The 16,298-nt window shown below is 47.5% G+C and overlaps 1 protein-coding gene across 5 annotated transcripts; it reads left to right on the top strand.

Annotated features, from left to right (window-relative positions):
* Positions 1 to 15: 15 nt before the first annotated feature.
* Positions 16 to 15,538, top strand: abhd17b (abhydrolase domain containing 17B, depalmitoylase). Of its 5 annotated transcripts, none has more exons than XM_056592911.1 (5): positions 16 to 785; positions 1,715 to 1,763; positions 2,029 to 2,505; positions 11,720 to 11,899; positions 12,351 to 14,830. In XM_056592911.1, the coding sequence occupies exons 3-5, from the start codon at positions 2,039 to 2,041 to the stop codon at positions 12,568 to 12,570; spliced, it is 867 nt and encodes a 288-aa protein (XP_056448886.1). In that variant the 5' UTR covers positions 16 to 785; positions 1,715 to 1,763; positions 2,029 to 2,038; the 3' UTR covers positions 12,571 to 14,830. The 5 variants fall into 5 exon arrangements, with proteins under 5 accessions (XP_056448886.1, XP_056448885.1, XP_056448883.1 ...); XM_056592912.1 differs by having other exon boundaries at positions 293 to 336; XM_056592910.1 differs by lacking the exon at positions 1,715 to 1,763.
* The last annotated feature ends 760 nt before the right edge of the window (positions 15,539 to 16,298 follow it).

Raw genomic sequence — 16,298 nt, 5'->3', positions numbered from 1 at the left:
TGTTTTTTTCTCCTTTTAACCGTGACAGTCATATTTTGTTTGCCATTGAACGAGTCTATCAATCCATATGGATTCCCACTGAGATGTAGGGCTGATTTACCTCAAATGATTTGTACCTGCCTTGGTATTTCAGCACATTTGATTAACCAATAAACCATTCCACCATAAAGCTATCAATCATTGCCCCTCCCTTCCTCCATTCGACCATATAGCTGTCAATCACCGCCCCTCTCTTCCTAACGCTCAGAGCGTCGATCCGAGGAGCAGAACCAACACTGAAGGAGGCAACCCTGTGGATCCAGTCTGGCGCACCGACCATCATACCAGGCAAGAAACGTGTGTATTTCAGACCTTTTCAAACCGCACCAATGCCATTCGTTGTATGTATCCTTGTCGTTGCTCTGGGTTGTTTAATCTCAGGACGGTGTGATGACATGTCGTAGCTTTTTGAAGCGAAGGGAAGCGAAACAATAGGGTTCATGCGCTCAGGACTGAAATACTTACTGGGGAGGAAAAACAGAGCTGCTGTGCTGATCGCGGTCACACTGTTAGCGTTATTAGCTTCCGACCCCACGAAAGGAGCCAGGGATAATCTAGGCGAGGATATACTTGTTGTCAATCATCTGGTCCGAGAAGATAAATTGGCTCGGAAGGGAAAGCAAAACCGGAGGGGTCCATGTAGACGCGCGGTCTCCTTTATTATAGGACGCACCAGGTAACGTGGATGCAATGGATGCATCGTTCCTCTTCTAATTGATTCCGTCGACCAAAAGCGAAACAGAAATGTAAGTAGTAGTAGTACATCATGTCGATGTTCATTATGGGCCAACAATAACCCGAATGCCTTTGCGTGAGGGGAAGGCTTCATATAGGACCATCTTTAACTGTCAGGTTTGGAGCCTCTATATAGCACAATACAGTCATTTGCGTCTCCATTCTGACATCTTGCGAATTAGTCCGGGATTGTAGTGTATTTTTGTATCACGTGGTTAAGCCATTATTCAATTCCAAAGCTGTACCCGAGAGAAATATCATCTCTCAGTATTTGGGCATAAAGAAAATAGTCTTCTTATTGCCTAACCTTTTTTGTGGATACTACAAATTCCAATCATTCTCAAATAAAACACCTTATAAAGAAAGGCATCAGGGAGGACTGGGGTTGGCAGTTGAGAAGAGGAGGGCAGAGAGTCGATAGTGTCTGAGTGGCCGCCCTGCCTTTAGGCGGAGAAGGAGCCAGTGCTCATGAGGGCCCCAGCTCTCTAATGATTGTGGCGGTACTGGGGCCATGTGGAAATCAATAGTTAGTCTATACCAAACAGTGTTTGCAGAGGCTGTTTTGACCAGGTAAATGTACGCAACATACATTTACTATTTCTGATTGGTCCCTTGAGAGGGCTGCTTCTTTATCATATGCCTCCTTAACCTGATGTTTGTATTCAAACAGCAGATAGCGTAGGTGAGGTACTCACTATCATAGGAACAATGTTGAGAGGCAGCATGAAATAATTTGGGCATAAAGGTTGTAGAAAGCTTGTTACTACACGTGTAACAGCATATCTGTATCCACTGTGGTCTTTTCATAATATGCTACAATAACTCAGTCATTGTAGAAGTCTTGCAGATTATGTCTCACACCAGCCTTATCTATTCTCAATTTGAAATAAAAATCGTGACAGCCAAGTTTCCAGTGACTATACCATTTCTCTCTTCCTAGCTTCCTTCTCCACGTCTCCACTCTGTCGGCTTACTGCAACCGTCTCTGAGTCAGTCACTGGCCCTTCTCTGAAGTCCTGATGAGCAACGGCAGTATTTAATCTACTACCTCCCCTGGTTGTCGCAGTTGAAGTGAACTTCAGTAACTAACTAAATCTCTCTCTCTCTCTCTCTCTCTCTCTCTCTCTCTCTCTCTCTCTCTCTCTCTCTCTCTCTCTCTCTCTCTCTCTCTCTCTCTCTCTCTCTCTCTCTCTCTCTCTCTCTCTCTCTCTCTCTCTCTCTCTCTCTCTCTCTCTCTCTCCCTCCGCCGTGCAGAGCTCCCAGTATGAACCACCTATCGCTGAGCGAACTCTGCTGCCTGTTCTGCTGTCCGCCGTGCCCCAGCAAGATCGCCTCCAAGCTGGCCTTCCTGCCCCCGGAGCCCACCTACAGCCTGTTGTGTGACGAGAGCGGCAGCCGCTGGAGCCTGCAGCTGTCGGAGCGCGCCGACTGGCAGTACTCGTCGCGCGAGAAGGACGCCATCGAGTGCTTCATGACGCGCACCTCCCGCGGCAACCGCATCGCCTGCATGTTCGTGCGCTGCTCGCCCAACGCGCGCTACACGCTGCTCTTCTCCCACGGCAACGCGGTGGACCTGGGCCAGATGAGCAGCTTCTACATCGGCCTGGGCTCGCGGATCAACTGCAACGTCTTCTCCTACGACTATTCGGGCTACGGCGCCAGCTCGGGGAAGCCCTCGGAGAAGAACCTGTACGCCGACGTGGACGCCGCGTGGCACGCCCTCAGGACACGGTAAGGTGGGGGGGAGGGGAGACCGTGGCCCAAGACAAGACCGGTACTAAGGCCCCAAACAAGGGTGGGACCCATGGTGGTCCTTGGTTGGTGGGAAGGTGGAAGGGATGGGAGACCATGGCTGAAACCAAGGCAGCTGCCAAGGCTCCAACCAAGGGTAGGACACTTGGTTGGAGCCTTGGTAGCTCTCTTGGTTTAAGCCATGGCTGTGTTGGTCTGAAGGACAAGAGCGCAGACTTCTGAGCACTTCTTGTGGGTAGCTCTCTGTTTGGAAGAGGTGTGCACATGTGTGCACAGTTATAACACCATACTCAATCCAAGGTAAACTAACCATGCGTGTATTTATGTGACAAGTATGATGTTTACCGGCACAACTGGCCTTTATGCAAATACAGTACAACACTCTGCGTAAAAGCCGGTGCAGGGTCTAGAATTGAGTGGCAACTAGTTGTGGCAGCTAGTTGTGGCAACAGTGGCAACGGATATGGCAGAAATTGAATATAATATTCGTAAATATCTCCCATCAATATACTTTTTAAATTGGTGTATAATCCCATGAACATCGTAATGTGTTTGTTACCTTAGAATGATCCCTTTATATCTGCATAGAGAGCTGGTCCTCCTCCATGTAGGCTGCCATCTTGTTCCACCATGTTTATGCAGTAGTCCAGGACGGGCAAACAGCTCCAGACAGAACATGTTTAATAAAAAAAGAGAGTTGTAGGAAGGGGGGGCGTGTTATCCCCATGGCTACGACCCTTTTGTGGTTCTTTCTTCAGTACCGCTGTTGTGAAGAAATGCTGTAATGAGCGATGTTGTATCAGAATCAGTAATAGATTTGTGAAATGCGCCACACACAAGCTTGCGTTACGCTATTTATCTGAGGAGCTTAACCCTCTCTTCGACGCTGGAGATGAGCTCCTCACGTCTTCAGCTGTTTGATCTAAAACTGATCTAAATTGTTCAGGTCAAAAACAATTGAGTAGTCCTGTCTAAACCGAAAATTCCTACATGCTTGTGTAAAATGCCTATGGATCTTTCTTACACTGTCTCTCTGACACCCTGAATTCACTCCTTGAAAGCAATGTTAATCTCAACGGGTGTCAAGATAGACGAATACAGGTTCAATTACAAAAAAAACGCACTAAAGTAGGCCGTGCGATAAAAGGAAATAGGAAAAGGAGCCGAATGAATGAAAATGGGTTGGATAGGGAATGGGAGTGATCTGTGCACTCTCCCACAACAAAAGCCAGCACAGGACACCCACGACTGAGGAATAGAGCAATACAATCTTTGGTGGATGGATATGAGAGTACTAATAATACATGACATGATAGAGTGGAAGAGGAGGGAAGTGAATTGAAGGCGGCTGGTGGGGGAGGAGGAGGAGGAGGAGGAGGAGGAGGAGGAGGAGGATAGTGTGATTCACAATAGATTTCTAATTATGGCCGGAGCCAAGATGCATGTGCCTTTTAACAGGGATGATGTCATGTTCTTGAAACCGGACGATGACATAAGCATGGTGTTTCTAATGGCATCGGTCAGGAGAGTACCCGCCCCAAACCCCCCCCCAACAAACACTCACACACACACTCGCACTCACACACCAACAAGACCTTGGCCATCGCATGCAGTGTTCGTTCCTTCCATTTGCCCCATATTCCTTTGGTTCACTTGATCTGCGTTACCGTTATCTGTCACCTCTCACCCTCAAGTCTCCTCTTTGTTTTCTCCTTTCCCTTTGGCCTCCTGCCCCCCCCCCCCCACCATTACCCCCCCCCCCTCCCCCTCTTCTTTTGGGTGAATAGTTGTTGTTGCCATCATGCAGGCAGGCTCTCTGCCCAATGGGAGGTCCCATTGGACACACACACACACACACACACACACACACACACACACACACACACACACACACACACACACACACACACACACACACACACACACACACACACACACACACACAGGGTGTGAATGTGAGGCTCTATATTGCCGCTGAGTCAGACATACAAATATAGAACGACTGATCTAGATTCTAGATACCTGTTCGGCTGTGAGTCAGAGTAGCGGGTAGATAACCCTTTTTTACAAGATAAGAAAAACAATAATCTTAACCCTAGACGATCAAAGCAAATAATTTTTCCCATACCACAAATCAGTCAATCTGACCTCCCCCTCCCCCATTCACCCTGTCGTCTGTATAAGGAAGTTTGCTGGATGAACAGGAAGGACATTATCATGGTAACACAACGTACAGGCCCACTGTGGTATAGGAGAGCCTCCCGAGCTGTGCTTGGTGTCTTGCTGTTGATCTCGCTGAGAACGTAAGCACTGGGCGGAAGGGTTGACCTCCGACGTGGAACGCTTGGTGCATCCCTCCCCTCATAACACATGCTCTCCCTCTGCTTCTGTCTGAGTGTCTACAGAGGATCCAGTACTCGGTGTTCAGTTCTGTTCTGTAGTCATTCGCTTCATGTTCCAATGCCCAGTGGTGACCAAAAACAGAAGTTATTTGATACGAACATAACACATTTGCTGAAATCTTTTTTAATGTAGAATTTAATGTAGAACACCCTCATTTGCAAGAAAAAAAAACAAACGATTTGGAAAAGAAATGGCCGCCACCAAGGTCAAAAGGAATCGACTGTGGATTATATCCGATTTAGTGGAGAAAAAAACAATGTTGAATAACCAGCGTCTCTACATTGTATCTACAGTGATGTAAACTGGCACACTCGAGGGACCATGAAGAGGCTGGTGCTCGGGGAAACAATGATGGGGGAGGGGGTGAGGGAGGTGAGGGAGGGAGGGGGGGAGGGAGGGGGGAGGGAGGGAGGGAGGGAGGGAGATGGAATGAAATTGATTTCAGCATCTTGTTCCTTGTGTGATTGCATTCCGGAGCGTCGTGTCTCCTGGCTGTTTCATTCCCGGGTTATTCCGAGCCCCGCAGGCTGTAATGTGCAGAGGGTATTTGGGGGAGACCCCGCCCCCGCCCCCGCTGTCAGTTTTAGCCTGGGATGAATCGTAATACCCAACGATTCCGTTGTGTCAAGTCACAAATCATTTGCTGCGGTTCGGAATAACGTTTCTGATGGAGGTGGGTGAGCCGGTCTTTCCACTATCCCTTCCAATCGACCATGTGATGAGGCAAGGACAAGTAGAGAGTCTAAACATACAGGTTTCACTCGCTATTATCACACCTTATTTTTTTATACCTGAAGGCTACAGTAGTGCTTATTACTCATATTAAGCTTCTCTTTGATTGCACACGCGACAATAGGTTTCTCAAACCATGTGTATAGCAGAACCACACTATAAATTATATCGACCAGTACCTTTTGGCTGGTAGTCTTATAGTATGTCACTTTGAATAAAAGCGTCTGCTAAATGGCCTAAATGTAAAGGTTAACGTACTTTGGCCATTCATCCATTTCACATGTCTAGACTCCCAGTGGTCTGGACGTTGTTTCCGGTTTAAAGCGCTGATTCAGAATTAATCTGGAAGGTAACCATTAAGTGTAACTTCCTTTCCACAAGCGTTATAAACAGTGTGGTTATTGCCAAAAATGTGCATGAAGGCTGGGATTGAGTGGACTCACAAGTCTTTAACTTTGTCACATGTTGATGTTATCCCATGCATGGGGTCTCGTGATCAACCATCTTTCAGAATTGTTCCGTTAGTACACAAGCTTGTTGGCTTTTCCATAGGGCTTATTCATCATAATGCATAATGGAAGTCTTTGTTGTTGATACTTAAGAGGGCTCAAGAGAATTGTAGTAAAACCCTGAATCAACGTTAACCTTAATCATACCTTAACATAGGTAAATTAAATTGATTGCAACAACAATGCTTCCTTGCAACATCACTTCCTGATGAACAAGCCCATAATGACAAATGGGGATAGGAGTGGGTCACATTGCAAAGATTAGTTCCAATCAGAATATAATTTATTATTGGCTACTCAAGGTCTGTAAATCTGTCAAAACAATCGCTGCACACGTGATAACCTGGCAGAAAGGTCTAATTAGGCCTGGTTGTTTATTTTATGGTCAGGTTTAATTGCTCGAAGGATCTTATCAAACATGTGAAAGGACACGGCACGATCATGCGATAATGTTCTAAACAGGTTGCTATTCCTGGTTTATTTTAAATAACAAAGACCAAGTGGTCCATCTCTGGTCGATTTGTACCCGGCCTTTCAGTTTATTTATATTCTGGTAACTTTAGTTCCGTATGGCTATCCAAATAAGCGCTATAGTGCGTCAAACTGAACCTCATGGCCTATTTGCATTCCGGGGCAGGATGATGTAGTGTGACTGGCTGTATCATGGCAGAGTTCAGAGGATGGAAAGCCGGATGGAGGACGCATTGATCTCAGGCATGGCTGTCTCCAGACAGTTGCCCTAGAGCCAGCCTGAAATGGTTTCTTTATTCTCATGCCAAGTTATTTGTCTGGAGAAAAATAACTCCTGACTGTGGCTTAACTGTAAACTGTTGCCTGCCATCGCTGCTGTCAGATTTTCTCTTTGTGGTCGACTGCTGAATTGAGTGTGTTTGATAGAAAATGGAGGGCATAGCCTCCTGATGTTCAAATTTGTAAACACTAATTTGTGTGTTTATTGCGTCAGACGGCTTGTCTGCCTGGCCAACTCCAGCAGATTGTGGAGGACTTTGATGTATATCAGAGCACCTGACAAGAGGAGCTGCTTTTCTTCGCTCTATCCTTCTTTCAACTGCGTTGTTATTCTGTAGTAGTACTTCATCGTTCACTGTCTCGGCTGCACGGTAACGAGCGAGTAGCTCCGGGGTAGAGCAATGCCAACAGGAACGCCTGGGGTATTCACTCGCTGTTGGCAATGGCTACACACACAAACACACTAGCGCACACACACACACGCACACACACACACACACACACAGCCCTCTGTTTATACAGGGAGAACCAACACTGGGCACTCCCTTTTACCTGTATAGTCGTCAACCAGGTCAGCTCGTTATGAGTCAGCAGCAGATCTCACACCAGGGCGCCATGATAACGCTGACTAAGACGCGCGCTGGCATTAGTCTTTGCGTGTGTATGAACGTGTGTATTTGTGTGTCTGTGTGTCTGTGTCATGCCATCTGCTCTTCCTACAGCCACATGAAGAGGCAGTTTGGAAGAACAGAAGGAGCCTCTGTTATCATTATTTTATTTATACACTGTGTGTGTGTGTGTGTGTGTGTGTGTGTGTGTGTGTGTGTGTGTGTGTGTGTGTGTGTGTGTGTGTGTGTGTGTGTGTGTGTGTGTGTGTGTGTGTGCATTCCCCCTCCCTGCTACAGAGCAGCACTATCATTTACCCTGGATGGGCCCAACCGTCAACCCACCCAGTCCAATAATGCCTTGTAGCCTAGCAACCAATAGCCAATCAGCTTCCAGATAGAGACTTTTCCGTACCCTACATACCTCTATGTTTTTTATTGCTTTGACACCACACGTCGATGATCTCATCGGTCAAGATTTTAAATAGGACGTAGGTAGGTAAGGCCTGCGTCAAGACACTGAGAGCAAATTCACCATGCCTACATAAACTGGTTCCATTGCTTACGAAAGCACTCTCTGTCTGGAGCCTTTGCATACGGGCTCTTTACCTGGGCAGCACTAAAGAGATGGGGGGGGGGGGGGGGAGGAGGAGTCTATGGCTGGGGCAGGTATGACTCCCTTAAGAAACGATAAGGAAGCTGGCGTATCTAGTCGTCCTCGGTCCCTCTACTTCCTCCTGAGAACAGGTGCTGGTTTATAGTTCGCGGCTGGATGCACATGATGGGACACCACAAGGGACCTTTGATGTGATGTGAATAATGCTTCCTTGTGTAATAACAGCTCTCACTCTATGTGCATCAATATGCACTCGGTGTCAAAGGGGTCCATTATACTGGCCTGCCTTTAATGAATAGGTCTCAATACTTGGACTTGAAGGGTTGGACGTATATACGCTCTAGCGAGTGAGCCCAAGGACGCATTGTGAATGCGGTTCTCCTTTCTTAGCGTCCTGACGGTCAATGTGCCTTTTCATGGGAACGCAGACGGGGCAGTCCCCAGCCAACGGAGACGGGGAGGATGTGATGCATAATGGATTGCATTTGTGTTGGGGGGAGTAAATTGCCGTTGGCTGGGGAAGGGTGAGGGGTGTGGGGTGTGGGGTGGGATGGGGGGGCAGGGGGGGTGTCGAAGTTGGCCGAAGCTGAATACCAGTAAAGCGACGGGCTACTCAACATTACATCCAGTGTCAGTTTGGGATGCGGGGCGGAGGGTAAGCTGAGGCCTGTCACAATGGGCTCTTCAACACGTGGTTCAAGTGCCAAAGAGGAACCCCTGCTCAGCCCCAGAGAGCCGTTGCACCATGCTTACTTTCTCTAAGTTCAGCGGCCCAAGTCAAGAGGAGGACTGGGGTGTAAACAGTTAGAGCGCGATGGTTGGAACTGTGTACCCTGGAAATCCAGAGTAAACAGCCCCGGGGGGAGGAGCTAGAGGCTGACCAGCTCCGAGATCTGTGCGAGAGCACAGTTTGAAATTGCTCAGCGAGTTACTCTGGGAACTGGCAAAATACTCAATAGGTGGGCAAAAAGCGTTGCTGTTTTACCGACTGGCTCCGCTGGTCTGGATACGTCACCCCTTGTATTCTTCTGATTGGTCGTAGCGTTACCCAATTGCGTGCAGGGATATTTTGAAATGCGTGCTTGGTGCCGCCCCTCGAGTTGAGCGACTTTCATTACTCGTTGACAGACCCTACAGCTTTCTATATGTGGGTCTGGATTTCCAGGCTAGGAACTGTGTGTAAAAGGCTATTGATTGCTAAACCTTGTGCAGTTGAACCACTGTCACTGAGTCAGGTGTGATCGCAGGGATAAGGATCTTAAGGTGTCCATACTTGTCTGTGTATCTCACACAGCCTACATGTTCCCCAAGACATTCCCATGACTAAGCCATTGGGTGTTTGCAATTCACCGTTGCCATGTCAATGGCAACGGTGAATTGGCTTGACGTGGTTGCACCATCCCAGTTTAGGAGCGTGTATGTGGGTAAGGCTCATGAGTAGATTAAGATCAGTAGTATACTCTTGGTGATAGCGGCCATTGAGGAATTACCTGTGTGTGTGTGTGTGTGTGTGTGTGTGTGTGTGTGTGTGTGTGTGTGTGTGTGTGTGTGTGTGTGTGTGTGTGTGTGTGTGTGTGTGTGTGTGTGTGTGTGTGTGTGTGTGTGTGTGTGCGCGCGTGCACGTGTACGTGTGTGTGTGTGTGTGCGCGCGTGCACGTGTGTGTGTGTGTGTGTGTGCGCGCGTGCACGTGTGTGCGCGCACGTGTGTGCGCGCGTGTGTGCGCGTGGGCCAGTATTTTCAAAGGAAATGATGTTGCAAAGTGAACGTATGGGTCTCTGTATAAAAAGACGCACTGGCCTGCGGCCGTCCGTCTTCAAAGGTTACAAAAGGCCAGAGAGAACACTGCGGGATTTATAAGCTGAGGAGCGGAGTACCACGAGACGGGAGCGCCCCACCACCACCTCATTCAGATCTCCTCCCCCGCTGCTTGAGGTCGACTCTGTGCGTCCCACGGTTGATTTATTAAACCTCTCCCGAGGTAGAACCGCTGACTACCGTCGTGATCGGCCCGCAGTCGGCCTTCAGTCTGTCCGTCTGTCGTGCCACCTGTGTCATCGCCCGTATGTTCTCAAAGCCCGACACATAACAGCACCGTACCGGGTGCTGATTGGTTGTTGTTGATGTTTTTTCTAAGTAGCCCATTTGATCTCAAACTGATGACAGATAGGGAAAATTAAAATTGTTGAATGTTTACTTCATGGACTATTTGCATGCCCCTGGTGTATTAATCTTAGATTGATGGTGTTCTTTAGATAGATGGATACTTTATTCATCCCCTTGGGGAAATTCAGGAGCCAAAGTTGGAACAAAGCAGTGCTAATTTCTTCTAAAAACTGACCCCGTCTGCAGTAGCCCTACTTCCAATGCTAGTGGAGGGAAGAACATGTGGTCATGTGGTGTTGTTTGTGTGACCCAATCCTGCATAGCCATCTTAGTTTCAATTCCGTAGCCTATGTCTTACCAAACTGTATTTGTTTGATTACGTTCCCATCATCATCTCATAGAAGCATTGCCTCGTCATTCTGTTATGATGTTAATGGGTGTAGTGTTTGGGTTAGCCTGAGGGTTAGGGTCAGGGTTAGGTTAACCCTAACCCTAGGCTATAGAGCAGAGGAGGACTGGTATGTGGGTGTTGCGGGGCCGGTCACCTGACTGCTCTCGCAAGAGACGGAAGCGAGGTCAAGTTCTCCTTAATCAGCTGTGGAATGCCTCTTCCTTATTTTCTCTCTCTATCCCTCTCTCTCTCTCTCTCTCTCTCTCTCTCCTCTCTCTCCTCTCTCTCTCTCTCTCTCTCTCTCACTCTCTCTCTCTCTCTCTATCTCTCTCCTCTCTTATCTCTCTCTCCTTCTCTCTCTCTCTCTCTCTCTCTCTCTCTCTCTCTCTCTCTCTCTTTGTTCATTGCCACCAGTTACAGTGTTGAGGATATCTATAGCTGTATCCATTTATGTCCCCGTCGCTGTTCCTCCCGCCCTTCTGAGTCACATGACTGCCTCTACCCTGTGTTCAGAATCGTTTAACAACAACGCACAAAAATGTCCACAGCGGTGTCCACACAGATGTTGCTCTCAGCCCCACGTGACGACTCAGTGTAGACTCCTGGCCCGCCGCTGGGTATCTGCTTATGGAGCGGCGCTTGAGAATCAGGGATTCTTCCAGAAGCCAACAGGTGTGAGTGTCAACCTAGATGCAAGGTGGATAGACGAGCAACATTTGCTACAGTCCACTGGGTAGAATGATCCATCCAGCGCACATCTAGGTGGACACCCGCTCACCGCTTGTGATATCACTGACAACAAGCAGGAAGAGGCAGATTTTCAAATGGCTTGTAACGGCTTATCACACTCACACCGTGGGGTGTGAGGGGGGGTGGCATGATAACACCCCTTTAAATCCAAAATACTCTTCAATCCAAAAATATAAGTGTGTTTAGATACTTGATACTTAATAGTACAGAGACACAATTCTCCTCAGCTGGCCGCTCAGACTGAGGCGTTCCACAATCTGTTCTGTAACACAAAACGACTCAATAACACGGTTCACGTGGAACACCCACCCCCCCCCCCCCCCCCCCCCTCAGGTACGGGATCCGGCCGGAGAGCGTGATCGTGTACGGCCAGAGCATCGGCACGGTGCCGTCCGTGGACCTCGCCGCGCGCTACGAGAGCGCCGCCGTGGTGCTCCACTCGCCCCTGACCTCCGGCATGAGGGTGGCCTTCCCCGACACCAAGAAGACCTACTGCTTCGACGCCTTCCCCAAGTGAGTAGGACCGCCCCCCTGCCGGCGCCTGGTTGGCGGCAGCAGGCTCCCGACTTCTGTTGTTTAAACTCTGGTGTGGTAGCTGACTGATGCAAGACACATGGGTGTGGCATTGTAAACCCTGACGGAATTCGAACCCGGGTTCTTAAATAAACTGAAGCCATGAATGTGTGATCTCACCCTGTCCATTGTGCTCACATGCGCCCCCTGGCTGTCAGTCTGTCACTCTCCACCACTCTCCACATCTTGATTATCTATACTGGATACAGTATTGATATTTATTGTCTTGGTGTCTGCATACGCACACGAAAAGATACACAAGCATACCATAAAATATACACACAAACACCCCCCCACCACACACACACGTGTGCGTGAAAAAGAGAGAATCGTAGATACCCGCCGTTTCTCACCTGTCCTCTTCCTCCCGCCGTTTGACCCCCTGCGGCAGCATCGACAAGATCTCCAAGGTGACGTCGCCGGTGCTGGTGATCCACGGCACGGAGGACGAGGTCATCGACTTCTCCCATGGCCTTGCGCTGTACGAGCGTTGCCAGCGGCCCGTGGAACCGCTGTGGGTGGAGGGGGCGGGCCACAACGACGTGGAGCTCTACGGCCAGTACCTGGAGCGTCTCAAACAGTTTGTGGCCCATGAGCTGGTCAACCTCTAGCTCCTCCCCCCCGGAGCTGGTCAACCTCTGGCTCCTCCCCCTGGAGCTGGTTAACCTATAGCTCCTCCCCCCGGAGCTGGTTAGCCTCTAGCTCCTCCCCCCGGAGCTGGACAACCTCTGGCTCCTTCCACTGGAGTTGGTCAACCTCTGGCTCATCTCCCCGGAGCTGGACAACCTCTGGCTCCTCCCCCTGGAGCTGGTCAGCCTCTAGCTCCTCCCCCCGGACCTGGTCAACCTCTGGCTCCTCCCGCCGGAGCTGGTCAACCTCTGGCTCCTCCCCCTTGGAGATCCGTCCGAGGGGAGGGGGGAGAGGGGTCGTCAATGGGTGTAGGAGGAGGTGGAGGAGCTGGAGGAGTTGGAAAAGGAGGAGGAGGAGGAGGAGGAGGAGGAGAGCGGAGGAGATGTGTTTGGAGATGAAGTTTATGTCTAGAGAGAGAAGAAGCTTTTGTTCGTGTTGTTTTTGCGGCGAGAAGACCGTGGAAGGTGGGGGCTACATCGCCATGTTCCTGCCGATGTGCTTCTCCTCATCAGACCTCCACCTCCACCCCCACCCTCATCCCCACCCCCCTCTAGGCCCCACTAGAGGCCCCCGCAAACGCTGTCCTCTCAACCTGCTGCAACTGTGAAACTTTACAAAACCACCAACTGAGTAACTTAGTGGTTTAAATCAAGTTCCTTTTTTTATTTTATTTTATTCCGTGACTGCACTCAAAAGTAATGACACAAAGGTTCAGAACATTGCGAGAACCTCGCTGGTTTATACGCCTGAGTGTGGAGGAGTCATACTGCAGTCCCATTTGTTTTAGTTTTTTTGCTGCCTTCAAGAACGGACCCCCCCTCTCTCTCCCATAGGTTGGGCCTCAGCCAAGTCGCTGTCGATCCTGGCGTTTTCCAAGGCGGTTTAGTCTGTCTTGTCGGACTAGATCACCATAGAACCTCAACAACCTCCAACTGCTTTTCTAGTTCACCCGGATCCAATCTGAGGTACTGCAGTCGTAATGTTTTTTTTTTTATTGTTTAGAATAAGTATTTTGAATATTTGCACGTTTCAAATAGGAGTGACAACCATACATAAGAGACGTTTTGAATCTAGTCGCGCCAGTGTTGCCAAATGTTTAGTAAATTGCCGAGACTTTTTTGCGCAGAGCCACAGAGATCTATGGTTGCACGAACTGAGCTGTAGAAAACATCTTCAGTGGTCCGTTAACTATGAGAATTTCTTATTTTAATATTGTTTTTGCTCTTTATAAAGTACGAGGATAAACTAGTAGTGTGTGAACGGACGCACTGCTCTCATAGCAGCTAGCCAAACTCACCGTTGTTTTTATTGAAGTTTTGTTTGGCTATCTGAAAGTGGAAGCTAACTAGCCACACTTTAATTCTTCCACAAGTCAAACAAAGCATTATGTTTTGAACTGATTGTTTGGTTACGTTTTTATTTATACGTCAGGTAAAGGCAAGACTTTTTGTTTCAAATTGAACTATCTGTTTAAACTCTTATGTGCAATTTTCAATCACGTGGTTTGGAAATATCAACACACGTTTTTATAATTATGTTACGTAAATAAAACACACACGACTCAAACTGGGAACCTCGTCAATCTAGTCTCAAACCACTGATGCTGTTCAGGTCTGTCCTGGTCGGCATCAGTGCTCATCCATCACGCTGCCATGACACATCTTCGGTTAGTTTCCTTATCAAAGACCACTGGCAGAAATGGCTGTTTTTCAATCAACACGTCTATTTTTTACAGTTTTCTTTCTTTGTGTTTTTCACAAATCCCTAAAACCATTGGAACGTATTAGAAAGTTCTGTGTTACATCACTTCTAGATTAGGTCCAATGGGCGCTCAAATGCAGTCTACGTCGTTATTGTTTCTTTTGCACAAACATTCCTGTCTTAATCGTCTGGTGTCTGCATGGTAATTATGGGAGCCATCGTCAAATGCTCTTTTAACGCTGACTCGAAGCCAAGGATAACTGGAGCCAAGGCCGTTGGTGTTCTGCTCATCTAACCTGTTGAGGTGCTGTCCCTCGGCCCTGAATCGCGTATGAACGGTGTGTCTGCATGCCACGTAAGAGCCAACGCCGTTCCCCTGTGCTTCACTGGGCCACGACAGAACGCAGACCAACAAACTGTTATTTTATTTATGTTTTATTTCAGAAGTTTTAGCACCGACGGGCCAGGTCTGTTGGTGTGTTCACAGGTTGGGGAGCTTCTGTTTAAGTAGTGAATAGCCGATAAGTTCATGGGTGCTATGATAAAGATCGTCAGGCGGCTTAGGGATTAGGTTTAGAGGACCGCACAATGACATGAATAGAATTTCTCGTGCCTACTAGGCTTACAAAACTCTATTTAGGATTGGCTATAGTATGTGAGGTAATAACATGTTAAAAAACGATCTATATAGATCTTCTAATATATACCTATGTATAACCTTGTAGGGGACGCAAAGTCGCTTTGTTTCATAGGCTTTTTTCAATGTTCAAATTGTAAATAATATTTGTACTGGACATGTTTATTTCACATCTTTTCAAGCCTTTAACCCACTATAGTTGTTGTTGCTAATCAAAGACCTAATCCCTGATTACGGCTCATCAGATATCTCTGTAAAGAATTGACTCCCCTATGTCTTTTGGATGTTTATTTTTTATGATACCTTTTCAGTTGAAGAAATTACTTGTATGTAATGAGAAAATTCTTAATAACAATTCTAATATGACTATGGAAATTAAATATGGTATTTGAGATGTAAATGTCCTGAGTTTGTATTGATTGTCACCAGGGGCGGAGGGGATTGGGGAGAGGAATGTGGGATTCCACAACCTCTCTATAACATGTTTATGAGGTAATGCAACATTAATCAATAAGTCATTAATTAAACAGGTTTTTTTAGTAAGTAAAGTAAGAAAAAAACACTATTCTGCATCCTTACAGAAACAATCCATCGTTCAAACAAATCTTCTCCTGGCTGTTTGTATGAGTGGTTGGGTAGGACTATATGAGTACTCCAGTGTTGAAGAGGGGGGTAAAAGTCATTGGGTGGGGGTCGGTTGCAATTACCTACATAATGGCTATGGTCCTTCGTGTTGAGACAATTAAACAGTACAATAGTACGCAACAAATCTGTAGCGCGAGAACCTCTGTGGCACTCTATTCAAGAAAGACGGTCTCGTTCGTCTCACATGCTGATGAGAGTCATACAACGTTGAGTGTACTATTGTTCGCCCAACTTGCATAGACTAGACCGATATGGATATAGAACATTTATTTCCAGCGCATTTCTTTTTGCACCCATGCCCAGGAAGAAAACGCATTAAGGAATCGTTAGTTTTGCCATGGCATATAAACTAAGAGTATTAGCTCTAATATAAAACAATAAATAATAAAGGTTAATAAACTTTTGTTTTCCCTTTACGTGAGGGAGAAATCGATGGTATGGATATTGTAGCCTAATCTGTAAATGTGTTTGTGCATGTGTGCGCATGCGCACGGGCTCTAAAAAGACAACGTGATTATTGCTGTATTATCAGGACTTGAACATTCATCTTGGATAGAAGAAGATTTCTCTAGTGTCAGCCGCTGTTGTTCCAGAAAGACAACACCTGGGAGCAGGGCCGACGGACTGCGGGGGAAAGTGAGGTAGTCCTGGGGGGGCCCAAGGCAGAGGGGGGGCCCATGGCAATAAATAAAAAAAATTGAATTAACCACCAGCCCATAGTGTTAG

This window comes from Gadus chalcogrammus, chromosome 6 (assembly GCF_026213295.1).
Source record: "Gadus chalcogrammus isolate NIFS_2021 chromosome 6, NIFS_Gcha_1.0, whole genome shotgun sequence".
In the NCBI taxonomy this organism is placed as follows: domain Eukaryota; kingdom Metazoa; phylum Chordata; class Actinopteri; order Gadiformes; family Gadidae; genus Gadus; species Gadus chalcogrammus.
The sequence above is the reverse complement of the archived record's forward strand: the minus strand, read 5'-3'. Positions and strand labels throughout refer to the sequence as shown.